Raw genomic sequence first — 15885 nt, forward strand, 5'->3', positions numbered from 1 at the left:
TCTAACCACTACACTACAGGACTCCACAAAGATCTAATTCCCTCCTCCCAACTTAAGACTCAATACTTTTCGAATGGAGTGTAGAGTAATGTTGATGTCCAGAAGAGCTGCGATATGTCAAACATTGCCCCCTGTTAGAGGGTTGGACACTGGCGACTAACACCTCCTCCCTTCGATCTGTATGTACAAATATACAATAGAATGTGCATAGTAAAAAGAAAGACTGCTTTATACAACTCGGCCTTCGGGTGCGTTAGAAACCCCCGTCCCTCCCCCATCCCCCCTCCTCCCCCCACCCCACCCAAAAAAATCCCCACGTAATGGTGAACTCATTATAGCGTTACTCCCTTGTGTTCCTGTGGGTATCGCCACACTCTCTTCTCAGTAACATAACAGTGTCAGACAAGAGTAGATGGATAATAATAATAATAATAATAATAATAGTATGCATTTGATATGACGTCTCATCGCGTCTTCGAGACGTCTCAAAGCGCTTCATGGAATAAACTGCAAAGTGGAGTGACTGCGTATTTTGTGAGGGACACACGGCAGCCAATTGTGCACAGCAGTTTGTCCCATTCAGGCAAACTGTCCAATATTCCCCCATTGTGATGGGGAAAAAAACCTTCATCTGCTTTATCTCTTTGTTTTTCTTTTCAAAATAAGTTTCTGTTGTGAGTTTCTTTCAATTTAACTTGACAATTCCCCTCTCTCCCCCAACCCCACCTCCCCTTTCCCCCCATCGCCCCTCTCCCCCCACCTCCCCTCTCCCCCCACCGCCCCTCTCTCCCTCACCCCCTGAAATGGTATGAAATCTTCGACTTTAAAATTGGTGCGAGACAAATGTTGCGGGTTAGTTTATTTGTTTACCCCCCCCAACCCCCCCAGCCCCCCTCCCACACTCCTCCCCTACACCCCCACCCCCACCTCTCTCCCCCCAACCCCCACCCACCCCCGACGACTCTACAAACGTTTTGACGGACGGGGAGGATCCAACGCTGGAGGGAAGAAAACGGTGCAAAGCTGTCGATTGGGAGCCAAGTCGCGGTTGTCAGAGGCTCAGACACCCGACTGCACTGAGAGTCAGTATCACTGTGGCCAGAGCACTGCGCAACGCTTCAACCCCTGAGTAATCGACCATCATGCCGGTACCTGGGGGTGAACAACAAGGAGATGGTTCAAGAGCAATGATGTGGAATTGACAAGATAGACAGTGGCCAACTCTTCCCACTGGCGGAGGGATCCTAAACAGGGGGACTGTTCCTCATTGTAACAGTAACATTAATAATAATAATACTAATAATAATGATAATAATAATACTGGCATTTGATGTAGCGCCTCATCATGTTGTTGAGACGTCTCAAAATATATTCACAGATTGTGGGTGAAACGCGGCAGCCAACTGCCCACAACAGGGTCCCACAAACAGTCGTGGATTGAGTGACCCAATTTTTTTTTGAGGGATTTTTACCCCCAGAAAGCGATCCGCCAATCGACTAACAACCGGGTTCCTACTTACTGCAGGTGAACAGAGGCGCGTGTGTGTGTGTGTGTGTGTGTGGAGTAAGGAAACCTGCCTAAGTTTACGCCTTTCCCAGGAATCAAACCCGGGTCCTCCAGCAAAATGGCTGCCGCGGTGGCCCAAACGAACGTTTGACCTCAATTCCCGAGGGATGACCCTCACCTGAGTGTTTGGATATCCTGACTTTGGTGGGCGTTCCGTCCCCACCTTCCCCCGAGGCCCGGATCTCCACCAGGTAACTCATGTCCTCAGCCATCGGCAGCTGCACAGAGTTCTTGCTGGTTTCCACCAACTTGATGCCTGATTGGTCGTCCGATTTATACAGGACCTGCAGCGATCAGCGGAGAGGTCAGAGCCATCCTCACCCAAGCCCACACCATGACCTGACCCTCCAGCACAGTCCTGGGGTACTGTACTCCCTCCACAGCATTGCATCCCAGCAATGTAATAATCCACTCACCCTCAGCCTCTCTGCCCCCTCCTCTGGAACTCAATTCCACAGTCACTTCACCTCGATTCCCCTTCCCTCCCCTCCATCAAGGCCCGTCTCAAGACCTTGAGTCACCCTCCTACTCCCACCCTCCCTTCCTGCCCTCCCGTCCTGATCCCACTGTTCATTTCAGGTCCAAATCCCAGACTGTCCATTGCCTTGGGACGTCCTCCCGACATGAAAGGCAGTTGCTGTGTCAATGTCATGTGTTGTTGTTGTTGTGATGGGACAGTCGGCCTAAACTGTGAGCTCAAAACCCCCACGACCTTCTTACCCAGAGGCCAAGGCGAGGGTGGGATCGTGAGTGTGGGAGTGTGTGAGTGTGTGAGTTTGAGGGTGAGTGTGTGAGTGTGAATGTGTGAGTGTTTGAGTGTGTGTGTGTGAGAGAGTGAGGGAGTGAGAGTGAGTGTGAGAGTGAGTGAGTGTGTCAGTGTGAGTATGAGCGACTGAGCCAGGGCTGAGGCTCTGACGGACACCAACCGCACCTTGTATCCAGCCACAGCGGATTCGTTCTCCAGAGCCTTGACGTGATCCCACTTGATGCGGATCCAGGAGCCGATGGATTTCCAGGAGACTTTCCCGGGCGGCTGGCTCGGAGCTGGAAAGACACGGAGACGTCAAGTCTTTCATCCGGACCGGCACAGGTTCGCCCCCTCCCACACCCCACCCCCCGCACCCACCCACCACCCATTCACTCCTCACGCCAATGTCTCCACTTTATCGTCTCTCTGGGGCGGGGGTGGAGGTTGGGAGGGGGGGGATAGGTGGAGAAATTGGGGTTCTTCAGAAGAGAAGTTAAACCCCACTCCCCCACACCTTCCCCCACACCCCCACCCACACCATCTGTGCACTGTTCAGGCAGACGTTAAAGTTCCCGCGGTGCAATTTGAAAAGAGAAGGGACTTTCTGCCAGACATTGCCCCCCAGACAGAAAAATTGGTCCCTAACTCCATCGTTGCACTTGCTGTATCTCCTGGAAGGTATCACTGTTGTTGTGGACACTTACTGTCTCACAAAATACACAGTCACTACACTTTACAGGACATGCTGTGAAGTGCATTGGGACGTCAGCGCCTTGGGGTGTCCTCGCGACGTGATGAGGCGTCGTGTCAACCGCAAGGATCATTATTCATTGCAATTATTATTGTTATTGTTATTATTAAGACGAGAGCCATACGTACGAGCTTTCTTCGTGGTGATGACGGTGGAGGGGCCGGGAGGGCCGGTGCCAGCGCTGTTGTAGGCTCGGACCTCCACGTGGTAGAGCGTGTGCGGACGCAGACCTGACACTCGGGCGGTGGTCTCGAGGCCGAGGGTCCTGACCCGATCGGCCGCTGCTTCGTTGTCGTTCTCTCTCCAGTATCTGATCTTTGGAGACGGCAACAACAAAACAGGACATTTCTACAGATCTCTGACTTTCCATCACCTTCTACACACACACACACACGTGCACACACACTCACGCACACACACACACACAGAGCGTCTCAAAGGCGACACAAGAGGACTGGGAATCCTCAGCTTGGTTTGGATGGGTTTCCGCACATGTCTGACCCCCCGCGGGCTGGAAAACACACCCATATTATTGTAGTAAGCGGCTACCGGGATGGGAGAAGGCAAACCAGGTGAACTTTGGTCGTCTGGCTTTGTCTGGTAGTCGCTAAAGGTTCCTAAATGTCAGTGTTGCTGTTTCCCTGTGTATCTCACCTCGTAGCCCAGGAGGATGCCGTTCCTCGTGACCTGCTCCACCGCTTCCCAGCTCAGCTTCATCTCCGTGGAGGACAGGCTGGTGGCCGAGACCCTCGAGGGAACGACGCTGGGTTCTGAGGAAGATCGAGAATTTGCCGCGTTAACAGGCAACCGAAGAAAAGCCCTCGAAACCCTCCCGTGTTCAGAGAGAGCGTGAGAGTCCATCCCTCTGCTCCCGGCCTCTGTTTACCGAGGGGTAAAGTGGGAACCCCGGTGTCAGTCAACTGACGGATCACTGTTCCGGGGGGAAAATAATCCCTTCAAAAGAACAATTAATATGAAAAACGTGCGGTCACAACACTTTCGAGCAACGGTTTGGAGTTCGGAGGTTGGTGGGGCCGGAGAGGAGGGCGTGGGACTAGAGGTTGAGGCGGGAGATGAGGAGAGCGAGGGTGAGGGTCTCGGTTGCGATGGACGGACGTACCTTCCTCGGCCGAGTGGACGATGGCCACCTGACTGAACGGCCCCTGGCCCTCACTGTTGAACGGTTTGACTTTCACCTCGAAGGGGGTGTAGGGCCCGATGGTGTCGTTGCGGTAAACGTACTGTGTGGATTCAGCGCCTGCCACCCTGGCCGTCACCCACTGCTCCGTCCCTTGCCTCCGCAGCGAGATGACATAACCAAACCCGGGGCCGTTCTGGTATTCCCGCTGCACCGGCTTAAAACAACAACAACAACACATTGCATTTATATCCAGCGGCGTCTTTCATGTCGGGAGGACGTCCCAAGGCGCTGGACAGTCAGGGATTTTGACCCGAGTTGGGATCAGGAGGGGCTGGAGAGCAGGGGGAGGGTGGGGGGTAGGAGGGTGACCGACCAAAGGCGCAGTTGGTTGAAGGTGGGGGGTGGGGGTGGAGAGTCAAAGGGGTTGTGGGATTGGAGTTCCAAAGGGTGGGGTCAGAGAGGCTGAAGGCCCGACTGGCGATGGTGGGGTGGGTCGGGTAGGGGACATGGAGTGGGCTGCTGGGCGGAGGGAGCGAGTTGATCGGTAGGAGGACAACTAACGGGTAAAGAAAGTTGGCCTGATTGAAGCTGAGCTCGCAGGTTAGGTTGGACGTGGCTTGGCCTGGCTTGGCCTGGCTTGGCCTGGCTTGGCCTGGCTTGGCCTGGCCTGGCTTGGCTTGGCTTGGCCTGGCCTGGCTTGGCCTGGCTTGGCTTGGCCTGGCTTGGCCTGGCCTGGCCTGGCCTGGCCTGGTGAGGTGAGGTGAGGTGAAGTACGGGAAAGTCTCAAGCAACAGTCTGTTTCTCAGCACTTACCGTCCACGTGACTGCGACCTCGTGCCGGTCGCCCCCTCCGCCGGCAATGCTGGACGGAGCCACGGTGGGAGCTGTGCGGGTAAGAGCCAGAGTTCATCTCAACGGACATGAGAGGTGGCGGTCAGACTGATCCCAACACACAACACGTCAACACAGTTCACCATGACCCGTGACTCAGGAACAATGACAACGTGGGAGATCACCTCCTCCACCCCCTCACCCTCCCCACTGGTTCCAAAGGCATTCGCTGCCACCACCCCCCCACCCCCCACTCACCGGAAGCTTTGGTGCGGACGGCCTGTGAGGGGAGGCTGGGGTCACCCGTCCCCAGGATGTTGTTGGCCGTGACTCGGAATTCGTAATCCATCCACGGAGTGAGGTTGACCACTCTGGCCGACTCGGCGTTGCCTTCTATGTGTTGAGGAGCTGCGAGTGGGGTGGGGTGGGGGTGTAGAGAGAGAGAGAGAGAGAGAGAGAGAGAAGGGGCGAAGGAGAGCGAGTGGGGGCACGCGAGAAAGAGAGAGAGAGATGGGGGGGCGCGGGGGGAGAGAGAGCGGAGGGATGAAGAACAGAGCAATGAGGCCAAACAGCACCAGAAAACCAGAGGAATTGAAATATCTCCCTCCCTCCCTCCCTATCAAATTACTTTGTCACTGTTAACAGGTCTGACAGTGTGGCTCAGACGTTCTGGGGTTGATGTACAATACAAGTACAAAATGGCATTTGTGTCACACCCTTTCCCGGTCGGGAAGAGGTCCCAACACCCACCTGTCCTGACGTTCCTCCACTCCTGGGAGAGCAGAGCCCGGGCCTGGATGTTGTAGCTGCCGATGGGGCTGTGGTTATCGGAACCTCGGCTCCAGCTCAGCAACACCGAGGAGTCGTTGACTTTTTTGACCACGACGCCCCCTGCTGGCCCGGGAGGTCCTACAACATGAACAACAACAACAGCATCATCAACAACATCAACAACAACTTGCCTTCGCATAGCGCCCTTCACGTGGGGTAGCGGCCCTCGCGCTTGAACATCAACACCAACACCAACAACAATGTGTCTCTGACAATTTGCACTGCACGTCGTTGAGACGTCTCAAAGCGCTTCACAGGACACACTGCACAGTGAATTGACGGTAAAAGTTTACCTCTGACGACCAGGGTAGCGTGTGCGGAAGTGCTGTCCACCACGGTCTGTGCGGTGCACATGTATGTGCCGGCGTGTCGGAGCTCCGCGTGAGTGATGGTGAGGTCTCCGATGGCTTCCCGCTGTTGGGCAGAGATAGGCAAAGGGGTGTAAACAACACGCGAGGTAGCGTCTCGGAGCGCTTGACAGTGGCGGAGTCTAACCCGAGCTCGGGGGGGAAAGAGGGGGGGAGGTGGGGGGGGTGGGGCGGGCAGTGACCCTAAGCAAGATCCAAAAGTAAGGTCTTCAGGCGGGATTTGAACGTGGGGAGGGGATTGAGGGAGAGAATTCCAGAGTTTCAGGGGAGTGGTGGCTGAGGAAGGAAGGCAGATAATAATAATAATAATAATAATAATCATTGCATTTGATACAGTGCTTTTCACGTCGGGAGGACGTCCCAAAGCGCTTCACAGAACACACTGTAAAGTGAATTGACCGTATATTTGTGGGCGAACGCGGCAGCCAATTGCGCACAGCAATGTCCCACAAACAGTCGTAGATTGAAAATGACCAATTTATTATTGTTTTTGGTTTTGGAGGGATTATTATTAGGCTCTGTGTGGAGTAAGGAAACTTGCCCAAGGTTTCGCCCTCTGCCTGGAATTGAACCCAGGTCTCTCACTTGCAAAGCGAGTGCTCTAACCACTGAGCCACAGGACTCCACAATGTTTCTTTTAACATTGCAAGTTGCCGTAGTTTGAACATTTATTTTCAAATTCACGACCGTCACAAACACTTACTAAATCTGTGCTATTTCTAGGCATGAGATATGTACAGAGAAAGAGAGAGAGAGACTGCCAATCCCTTTGGGGATCGTTGGGCTCAGTATTAAATAACAGACTTCTGGTTTCCTACAGATAAATGCAGCATTAATGCCAGTAAAGCTCTTTGTGGCACATCAATAAATGACTTGTCGAGCGCCCGTCTAATCCTTCACTCTGCAGCTACTTTATCTGAATGGACGTCTCACAAATTAATGGTATGTCAACGAACAAGGCCTCCACCACCCCCAGCCCCCACCCCTCCTCTCCTTTCCGAGGGATTTTTACCCCCGGAATGGGTGTGCGTGTGTGTGAGCGTGTGTGTGTGTGAGTGAGCGCGTGTGTGTGTGTGTGTGAGCGTGTGTGTGTGTGAGCGTGTGTGTTTGTGTGAGCGTGTGTGCGAGCGTGTGTGTGTGTGTGTGTGTGTGTGTGAGCGTGTGAGTGGAGTAAGGAAACTGGCCTAAGGTTTTGCCCTGACCCGCCCGGGAATCGATCCCGGGTCCTCTCGCTTGCGAGGCGAGAGCTCTAACCGCTACGCTTCGGGGCTCCACGTTGCGCCCATCGGATGCCGATCTCGGGGCCCATCTACTCACCGCAACAGCTCGTCGGTAATGCTGTCCCATCCGGTCAAAGTCTATGGGGGATCCGTCCACAGACCAGGTGAAGGTCAGGTCCATGGTGGGGTCGTGGGAGGCGTGACACTGCAGGGTGATGTTCTCATTCAGGTTGACGTCTGCGTTGGCTGGAGCCAGGGTGATCTTCGTGGCTTCTGCGAGAGAACGGTGGGAAGGGTGGCAGGTGAGCAAGGATGGCAGGAAGGAGATGATAATAATCCTTGCTTTTCTCAGGGAGAAACCTTGATATGACATCAAGGCAAATGAGACGTACGGTAATAATAATTCTTATTACTTGATACAGTTCCAGTGACATCAAAACTTAATGATAATAATTCTTGCATTTGACACAGCGCCTCATCACGTCTTCGAGACGTCTCAAAGTGCCTCACGGGTTACACTATCAAGTGTAGTGACGGTGTATCTTGTGGGCGAAACGCGGCAGCCAATTGCGCACAGCGACGTCCCCACAAACAGTGGTGGATTGAGTGACCAAAGTATTATTATTATTTTGAAAGGATTATTGCCTCACGTTAGTGATCCACTAAATGACTAACAACCGGGTTCCTACTGACTGCTGTGAACAGAGGCGTGTGTGTGGAGTGAGGAAACTTGTCTAAGGTTTCTCCCCGACCAGGAATCGAACCCGGGTCCTCTCGCTTGCGAGGCGAGAGCTCTAACCACTGAGCTGCAGGTCTCCTGTGCCCCGATCACACTGACCTCTGATGGACACTGTTCCTGTGCTGTTGGCTTTTCCCAGGAAGTTCTCCGTGAAGCAGGTGTATCTCCCCTCATCGCTCCGGCTGACATTCCTGACCCTCAGCGTTCCGTCCAGCGCTATGGACACCCTGTGGGAACAAAGCTCCGGGATCGGTGGGCGGGAGGGAACCCCTTCACCCCCTCCACCACACCCCCACACACACACCCCCACACACACACCATAGCCTCACTTCACAGTGCAGAGTGAGTCCATATGGATCAATGTAACATAATGAGAGACTTCAGCACTACCCTCACCATCCACTAGAGGTCTACCCTGTGCAAGTACCAGTGACGCCAACATTACTCCACCACATCGCGGAGGTCCAAAATTCCACCTGGTCTTAGCCTGAAACATTAACCCACTTTCCTCTCTTCATAGATGCTGCCGGACCTGCTGGGTGTTCCCAGTGACTTGTCCTGTCTGTGGCCTCCCTGCCCGCTATCAACAGCCAATGACACGTGTGGAAGGCCTGTCACGTCGGGAGGACGTCCCGAGGGGCTGGGACTCACCGGGAGTTATTGGACAAGAGCTCGGTGCCTTTGCTCCAGAAGACAGTGGGTTTGGGAGCTGAGCGAGGACGACACTCGATCATCACCTCACCGCCTCGGGCAGCCGGGATCAACCGTCTCACCGGGTTGGACTGAAACTCGGGAGCGAAGGCTGCGGAGGAAAGAGATAGGATTACTGCAGCGAAACAACATGGCTCCCCGTTAACTCCGCACAGCCAGAGCCCTTGAGGGGTAGGGTGGTCCCCAGCTGGACAAGCAGCGGGAACGCTGGCCAGGCAGTGCTTGCTGTCAATACAGCGTTGGCTGGTTAGTCTCCAGCGAGTCCCCTCAAGCACTTGCCTCCTGCCAACCCGTGCCAAATGCTTTCCAGGGTGAGGTGAGCAGGATTCATCTCTCTGGAGAGGGAGAGGGAGAAAGAGAGAGAGAGCGCATTCCATTCCAGCCACAGGAAAATTTCTACGTGTAGGGGACACAGATAGGTCTAGTTTCAGAGACTCTTAAGCACGGTGCTGGGGTTCCGGGGGGGGAGGGGGTCAGACACTTGGCCGCAACTTGACCGACCTTGAACCTTCAACTCTGCGTTGGCGTAAATGGTGCCGTGTTTGTTCCCGGCCACGCACTGGTAGATTCCGGAATCGATCAGGACCAGCCGTAAGATTTTCAAGGCACAGTTGTTAATTTCCACTCGGCCCTGGTTGGTGACAGGGAAAGAGAGATAGAGAGAGAGAGAGAGGGGGTGATGGTGAGACACTGTGGCGATAAACGGAGAGGAACCATGAAGAGGAAGGTCTTCAGGCCCGACCTGAAGGTGGGAAGGAAGGAAGGAAGGAAGGAAGAAGCAAGGCGGAGGGATAGAGGGAGAGAGTTCCAGCGCACATGACACGGCTCTCGGTGTAGGGAGACGGCTCGGGGAGCTGGAGCGAGCGGACGGTAACGAGGCACCTTTGAGGTCAGTGGGAGCCCGTTCCTCAGCCAGCGGCACGCTGGTCTGGGCTTCCCGGCCGCAGCACAGCTCCACTCCAGGTCTGAGCCAATGTCCGCCTCCTCGTCACTGATAATCCGCAACCACTCCGGCTGAGCTGGGACAGAGAGAGGGGAGCGTTAGGGAGAGAGAGAGAGAGAGAGAGAGAGAGAGGGGGTGTGTACGTGAGTGAGAGAGTGCGTGTGTCACAGAGACAAACTGAGAGTAAGAGAGAGAAAGCGTCGGAGAGAATAATAATAATAATCCTTGCATTTGATATAGCGCTTTTCACGGCTTCTATACGAGCGTAAAGGAATATATTTGAGACACATTGAGAGAGAAAGAGGTAGAGAGTGTGAAAGAGAGAGACAAAAAAGCCTGAGATTAACAGAGAGAGAGAGAAAGAGAGAGGAGATCGAGTGGGTGCGAGAGCGAGGCTCTCCTCACTCGCTCTCATTCCATCTCTCACTTCGACTCTGACCAGCCCAATGGCAGTGTGTGACTGCTCTCTTTCTCTCGCTCCCCCTCTCTCCCCTCTCTCTCTCTCTCTCTCTCTCCCCCTCTCTCTCTCACCGTGGACGATGATTCTGCCCTGCACGGAGTCCTTCCCTCGGGAGTTCTCGGCCAGACACTCGTACGTCCCCTCGTCCTCGAACTGGACATCGGGCAGGTGGAGGACAGGCTCGGTCAGGGTCCCCGAGGCCTTGAAGGGCATCGTCCCGTCCAACCTCCGCCATTGCAGAGTGGGTTCAGGGCTGAAACACAGCGAGCAGTTACGTCACAGCTACGACACAGCCCACACATCGCTCCCCCTGGACGGCGCCCCAAAACTCTGCAACACACATACTCTCTCTCTCTCTCTCTCTCTCTCTTTCTCTCGATCCCTCTAACTTGCCCCCACTCACCCCCACCCCCCAACCCCCCACATTCCCTTGGGAGGACGGACGTCTCAAGTTCACTGTAAAGTGCAGAAGCCATTCACTTACTTGCCGAGCGCAAAGCACTCCAGGTTCACCATCTGTCCCGACAACACGTAGATTTCTGAGGGGAACTTGACCTTGATGTTTGGGGAGTATTGCCTGGCATCACCTTCAGGACAAGATCACAGGAGAGATGGATTTTGAGGATACAGGAATCCGGATCTCCCACTTGAGGGACAACATTATAGATAGTGCAGTGTGGCTTGGAAGAAACCAGGCACCTCTGGATCTAAGGTGCTCAAAGCTTTCCCGATTTCCCAACTACCCAGTCGGTCGCTGAACAGTGAGCACGGACACTGAGTCAGACCGTGTGACACTGACACACAAGCTGTGACTGTATATATCTTGTGGGCGAAATGCGGCAGCCAATTGCGCACAGCAGCGTCCCCGCAAACAGCCGTGGATCGAGTGACCAAATTATTATATTTTTTTGGAAGGGATTATTACCCCTGGAAAAGCGATCCACCAATCGACTAACAACCAGGTTCCTACTTACTGCTGGTAAACAGAGGAGTGTGTGTGTGTGGAGTAAGGAAACCTGCCTAAGTTTCTGCCCTGCCCGGGCGGGAACCGAACCCGGGGCCTCTGGCTTGCGAGGAGAGCGCTCTGACCACTACAACTACAGCACTTCAGGATTGGATTGGGAGGTAAAACACCAACACTGACCCACGGGCTGGACGGCCAGAGGGATGGGTTTGCTGAAGACGCTGGTGGTGGCGTAGTCGATTTGGCTGGTCAGGTAGCAGGAGTGGCCGCCTGTGTCGTTCACCCACGTCCTGGCGATGTACAGGTTTCCGGTCACTTGGGAGATGAACAGCCGGTTACTGGGTGTCAAGAAGTTGGGGATGTCGTTGAAAAACCAACGGTACGAGGAGCCTGGCGAGAGAGAGAGAGAGAGAGAGAGAGGGGGAGAGGGCAGAGGGGAACTGGGTCAAATACAACAACGACAACTTGGATTTATATAGCGCCCTTCACACTGGGGTAGCGTCCCGGAGCGCTTGAAAATGGGGGCGCACGGTCGGAATAAAACGTCCGCATGTTTAACAACTTTGTCGGGGATTAAATAGAACTTCAGAGGAAATAGTGAGAGTGTCTCAGCTTGGCTCGGCACAGCGTGAGGTTGGGGGGGGGGGGGAGTTCCTTCGCTCTGGATTTTTTCTTGGGCTTGGGGGGGGTGGGCTTCGGAATCAATCCCCCTTCGAGAGACAGCGAGTGCTCACCTGGGTAATGTGGAGGTGGGTTACAAGGCAGGACCACCCCCATCCCCTCCGTCACCCTCATTGCATCTCGTTCCTCTGTGGGGAACTGTGAGAGATCTGAGGAGAACAGAACAGTAGGACCTGAGGTCAAGGCCAGTGATCGAATGACGACAACAACGACTTGTGTTGACCCGGCGCCCCCTCACCCTCGCAGGGCAGCGTCCCAGAGCGCTTGACAGGGGCGGAGCACGACTCCGAGCCAAGGGGGGAAGGAAGGAGGTGACCGTAGGCCCCGGTCGAAGAGGAAGGTCTTCAGGCGCGACTTGAATATGGGGAAGGAAGGGGCAAGGCAGAGGGATACAGGAATTCAGAGTTTCGGGGCGTAGTGGCTAGAAAGCACGGCCACCGATGGTGGAACGGGGGGCACGAGGGACATGCAGGAGACCGGAGCCGGTCGAGCGGAGCAGTGGGTTGGGGAGTAAGCGGGCTGGAGAGGTAGGGAGGTGCCAGGGAGTGAAGGTACTAAAAGGGGGTAAATTCAAGACTGATCTGCGGAGACACTATCTCGGTGAGCGAGTGGTAAATCTACGGAAACAAGCTCCCTGGGGAGACGGTGGAAGCAGAAAGATAGATTTCTTTTGGAGAATAATGTTTTGGGATACATTACAGCATGTCAGGAATTTGAGACATGATATATAATCAGTGGAGTCCGGTTTGGGAATAAACACAGGCAACTTTGGATCTGAGGTTCCCACTGTGTTGTAGATGAATCCATACAGAATGAATTGCCATCAACATAATATCATATCATAATAATCCTTGCATTTGATGCAGAGTCTTATCATGTCGTCGTGACATCTCAAAGCGCCTCGCAGGATGTACTGTAAGTTAAGTGACTGTGTATTTTGTGGGCTAATCTGCTGGATGTTGGTAGCAATGGATATTGGATCCATTCAAATTTATGAGACCGAGGCGGGTAGATGTTTGTTAGGTCAGGGATCTGGGGCAAAGGCCGGGCAATTGGAGTTGAGAGAAAGAAAGAGAGAGTGAGAGAGAGAAAGAGAGAGACCGACACACTCACAGCCGAAGCGAAGGAAAGCTTCTTTGCTGATGACTGTCCCGATGGGGTTCGTTGCGAGACACTGATAAGAGCCGGGGTCTCGGGATCTCACTGGGTGTTTAATCACTAAATTTCCCCCGACCAGACTGTAGCGTCCGTTCCCCTCCAGGTCGATCTCCGTCCCATTGACTTTCCACCTGCCGGCCACAAACAGGGAGCGGTTAGGGGGTCAGAGCGGTCAGTGTCAGTCTCCTCCGCGTTCTAGGAGCTCCTCGGGCCTTCACAGTGGCGGAGGGCTGGCACTCCTACACAAAGGGAAAGAATGAGAGAGAGAGAGAGAGAGAGAGAGAGAAAGGGAGAGATAGGAGATGGGGAGATAGGTAGGAGATGAGGTCCTATATGTCCGGTCGGATGGGCTGCCTGTGGGGTACCTGTACGTGGCGGGAGGGCTCGCTCGCACTCTGCACCCCAGCGTCAGCTTCTCTTCCCCGGACTCTTCTGGGTAAAGCGTGTTCATCGGCTGCTCCTCGAAGACTGGCCCCAAACTCCTGGCCGCACTGTGAGCAGCGGCCCGCTCTGTAACGCACAACATAGTAATAATAATAATAATAATAATTCACGATAATCCTGGTATTTATCTATCATTGTGGAGTCACGTAGCTCACGCCTGGTTAGAGCGTTCGCCTCGCAAGCGAGAGGACCTGGGTTTGATTCCCCGGCAAATGTTGGGCGAGTTTCATTACTCCACACCCACACGCCTCTGTATCTTGCAGTCAGAAGGAACCCAGTTGCTAGTCAATTGGCGGATCGCTTTCTTGGGGTAATAATTTCCCCCCCAAAAAAATAATATAATAATGTGGTCGCTCAATCCACGACTGTTTGTGGGGACACTGCTGTGCGCAATTGGCTGCTGCGTTTCGCCCACAAAAATCTATCATTGAATTCGCTTTACAGTATATCCCGTGAAGCGTTCTGAGACGTCTCGAAGCTGTGATAAAGTGCTGTATCAAGTTCAAGGATGAATATTAGTATTATCATTATTAATAATCACTGAGATTCCTCGCTTATCTATAATAATAATAATAATACTTGCGTTCGATATAGCGCCTCATTACTTTTTGAGACGTCTCAAGGAATTCATCGCAGAATTGTGCGATTCACAGAACTACACGGGAATCGACTTTTTATTACCTGATCATTTCTCCACAACTCGTAAGATGGTTAAACATTTCTGGGTATCAAGTGAACTCGAAATTGCTTTTGAAAGTTATCCCAACGCAAAGATAGGAAATGATTGATTTTGGTGGTTCACGGTTACTGTAATCGGGCTCCATAAAGAATAACGTTTAACATCCCAGAAAAACACACCACAAAACAGGCCAAAACCAATAATATCTGTTTTGACTTCTGTGTCATGCGAACAGACCCGAGGGTATTGTGGGGGAGACAGACAGTGATAGAGAGTGACAACCAGAGCCGGACAGAGATATGTACAGCGAGAGAGAGATACACACGGACAGAGACAGAGAGAGAGAGAGCGATGCACATGGACAGAGAGACAGAGAGAGAGAGAGAGAGAGACAGAGAGAGAGACAGAGAGAGAGAAAGAGAGAGAGAGACAGAGAGAGAAAGGGAGAGATGTCAATAGACAGGAATAGTGATTGCCAATCAGTCAGACAGGCCACGGCTTGAACACGGGGTGGAGTTCAGTGTGGAGCTCACGCAGACGGCACGCAAGACAACACGTAGAGAACACACGCGCACACGTGCACCAGCACACACAAATAGCACGCGAATGCACCCCACTCAGCGACACACACGCCACTTATACAGCACCCACGTCCACACACACACACACACACACACACACACAAACAACCAGCACGCAACATAGAGAAACAGTAGCATGCAGAGAACACGCATCAAACACGCATCTAACACACGGGAAATGAAGCTCAGCACAAAGCGGGAAGGAGAGGCTCCATTGGAATCTTTCTGACAGAATCAATTGCTCATTTCATGTTTAATTAACCTTTTTTTGTTGCTCAGCGAATATTAAAGCCGTGATTTCTCAGTAACAGGAGCCCAGGCAATGTAGCTCAGGCTGAGAGCGAGGTTTACACACAGGTACTGCCGGGGTTTGGCAAAGTCTCCTTATTCCTGTCAACACCACTGATTATTGACTCGACTCTACACCTCCTGCCGCCAAGGCGAGCGGCAGAAAAATACCAGCTTGAAGGAACGTCTAACACCTGGCGTTAGAATAATAATAGTAATAATAATAATAATCCTTGCAGTTGATGTAGGGCCTTATCACGTCGTTCAGACGTCCCAAAGCGCTTCACAGGATAAAGTGCAGTGACTGTGTGTTTCGTGGGAGAAACGCGGCAGCCAATTGCGTGCAGTGACGTCCCCACAAACAGTCGTGGATTGAGTGACCACATTTTTGATGTTATGCTGTGGAGTTCTCGCTTTGAGACGTCTCGTCGACGCAATAAGTTGCTGGATCAAACATAGGGATTATAACTGCAAATATGTCCCTCTCCCCCACCCCCCCACCACCCCCACCACGTAAAGCTTACCCACCTGTTAGCCAGCTCATGACAGAAAGCATGAAGACAGGACTAAGTGAAGGCGTCATCCTGTGTGTGCGTGGGGTGGGGGTGGTGGTGGGGGGGGTGGTGGGGGGGGGTTGTCTTCTGGTGACCCCACTCTCTCTCTGTTCCCAGTCACGTCTCCCAGAGCCTCAGCCTGAAAAATAACAGCAACTCCAGTCACATCAAAGCTTTAAATAAATCCGCTTATTTTCCTCTCTCCCACTGGTGTGTGGGCTTAAAC

At 53.2% G+C, this 15885-nt stretch overlaps 1 protein-coding gene across 1 annotated transcript; it reads right to left on the reverse strand.

Annotated features, from left to right (window-relative positions):
• Nucleotides 1–967: 967 nt before the first annotated feature.
• On the reverse strand, nucleotides 968–15675 carry cntn2 (contactin 2). The gene is made up of 22 exons (XM_042342074.1): nucleotides 15634–15675; nucleotides 13479–13623; nucleotides 13069–13244; nucleotides 12009–12104; nucleotides 11455–11664; nucleotides 10795–10897; nucleotides 10382–10563; nucleotides 9790–9926; nucleotides 9409–9538; nucleotides 8848–8998; nucleotides 8296–8423; nucleotides 7555–7730; nucleotides 6163–6283; nucleotides 5789–5947; nucleotides 5297–5446; nucleotides 5021–5091; nucleotides 4187–4421; nucleotides 3721–3836; nucleotides 3195–3381; nucleotides 2499–2611; nucleotides 1686–1851; nucleotides 968–1152 (listed from the first exon to the last, which is right to left on the reverse strand). The coding sequence occupies exons 1-22, from the start codon at nucleotides 15659–15661 to the stop codon at nucleotides 1052–1054; spliced, it is 3081 nt and encodes a 1026-aa protein (XP_042198008.1). The 5' UTR covers nucleotides 15662–15675; the 3' UTR covers nucleotides 968–1051.
• Between the last annotated feature and the right edge of the window lie 210 nt (nucleotides 15676–15885).

Source organism: Callorhinchus milii, unplaced genomic scaffold (genome assembly GCF_018977255.1).
Source record: "Callorhinchus milii isolate IMCB2004 unplaced genomic scaffold, IMCB_Cmil_1.0 Scaffold19, whole genome shotgun sequence".
Lineage (NCBI taxonomy): Eukaryota > Metazoa > Chordata > Chondrichthyes > Chimaeriformes > Callorhinchidae > Callorhinchus > Callorhinchus milii.

What these genes read in the sequence shown, in the direction of transcription:
- cntn2 (XM_042342074.1), bottom strand. Translation starts at nt 15,661, where the DNA reads ATGCTTTCTGTCATGAGCTGGCTAACAG. An exon ending in CTCTTGTCCAATAACTCCCG is followed by an intron (nt 8,424 to 8,847) that starts GTGAGTCCCAGC and finishes TTGTTCCCACAG; the next exon opens with GGTGTCCATAGCGCTGGACG. An exon ending in CAGGATATCCAAACACTCAG is followed by an intron (nt 1,153 to 1,685) that starts GTGAGGGTCATC and finishes GTTCACCCCCAG; the next exon opens with GTACCGGCATGATGGTCGAT.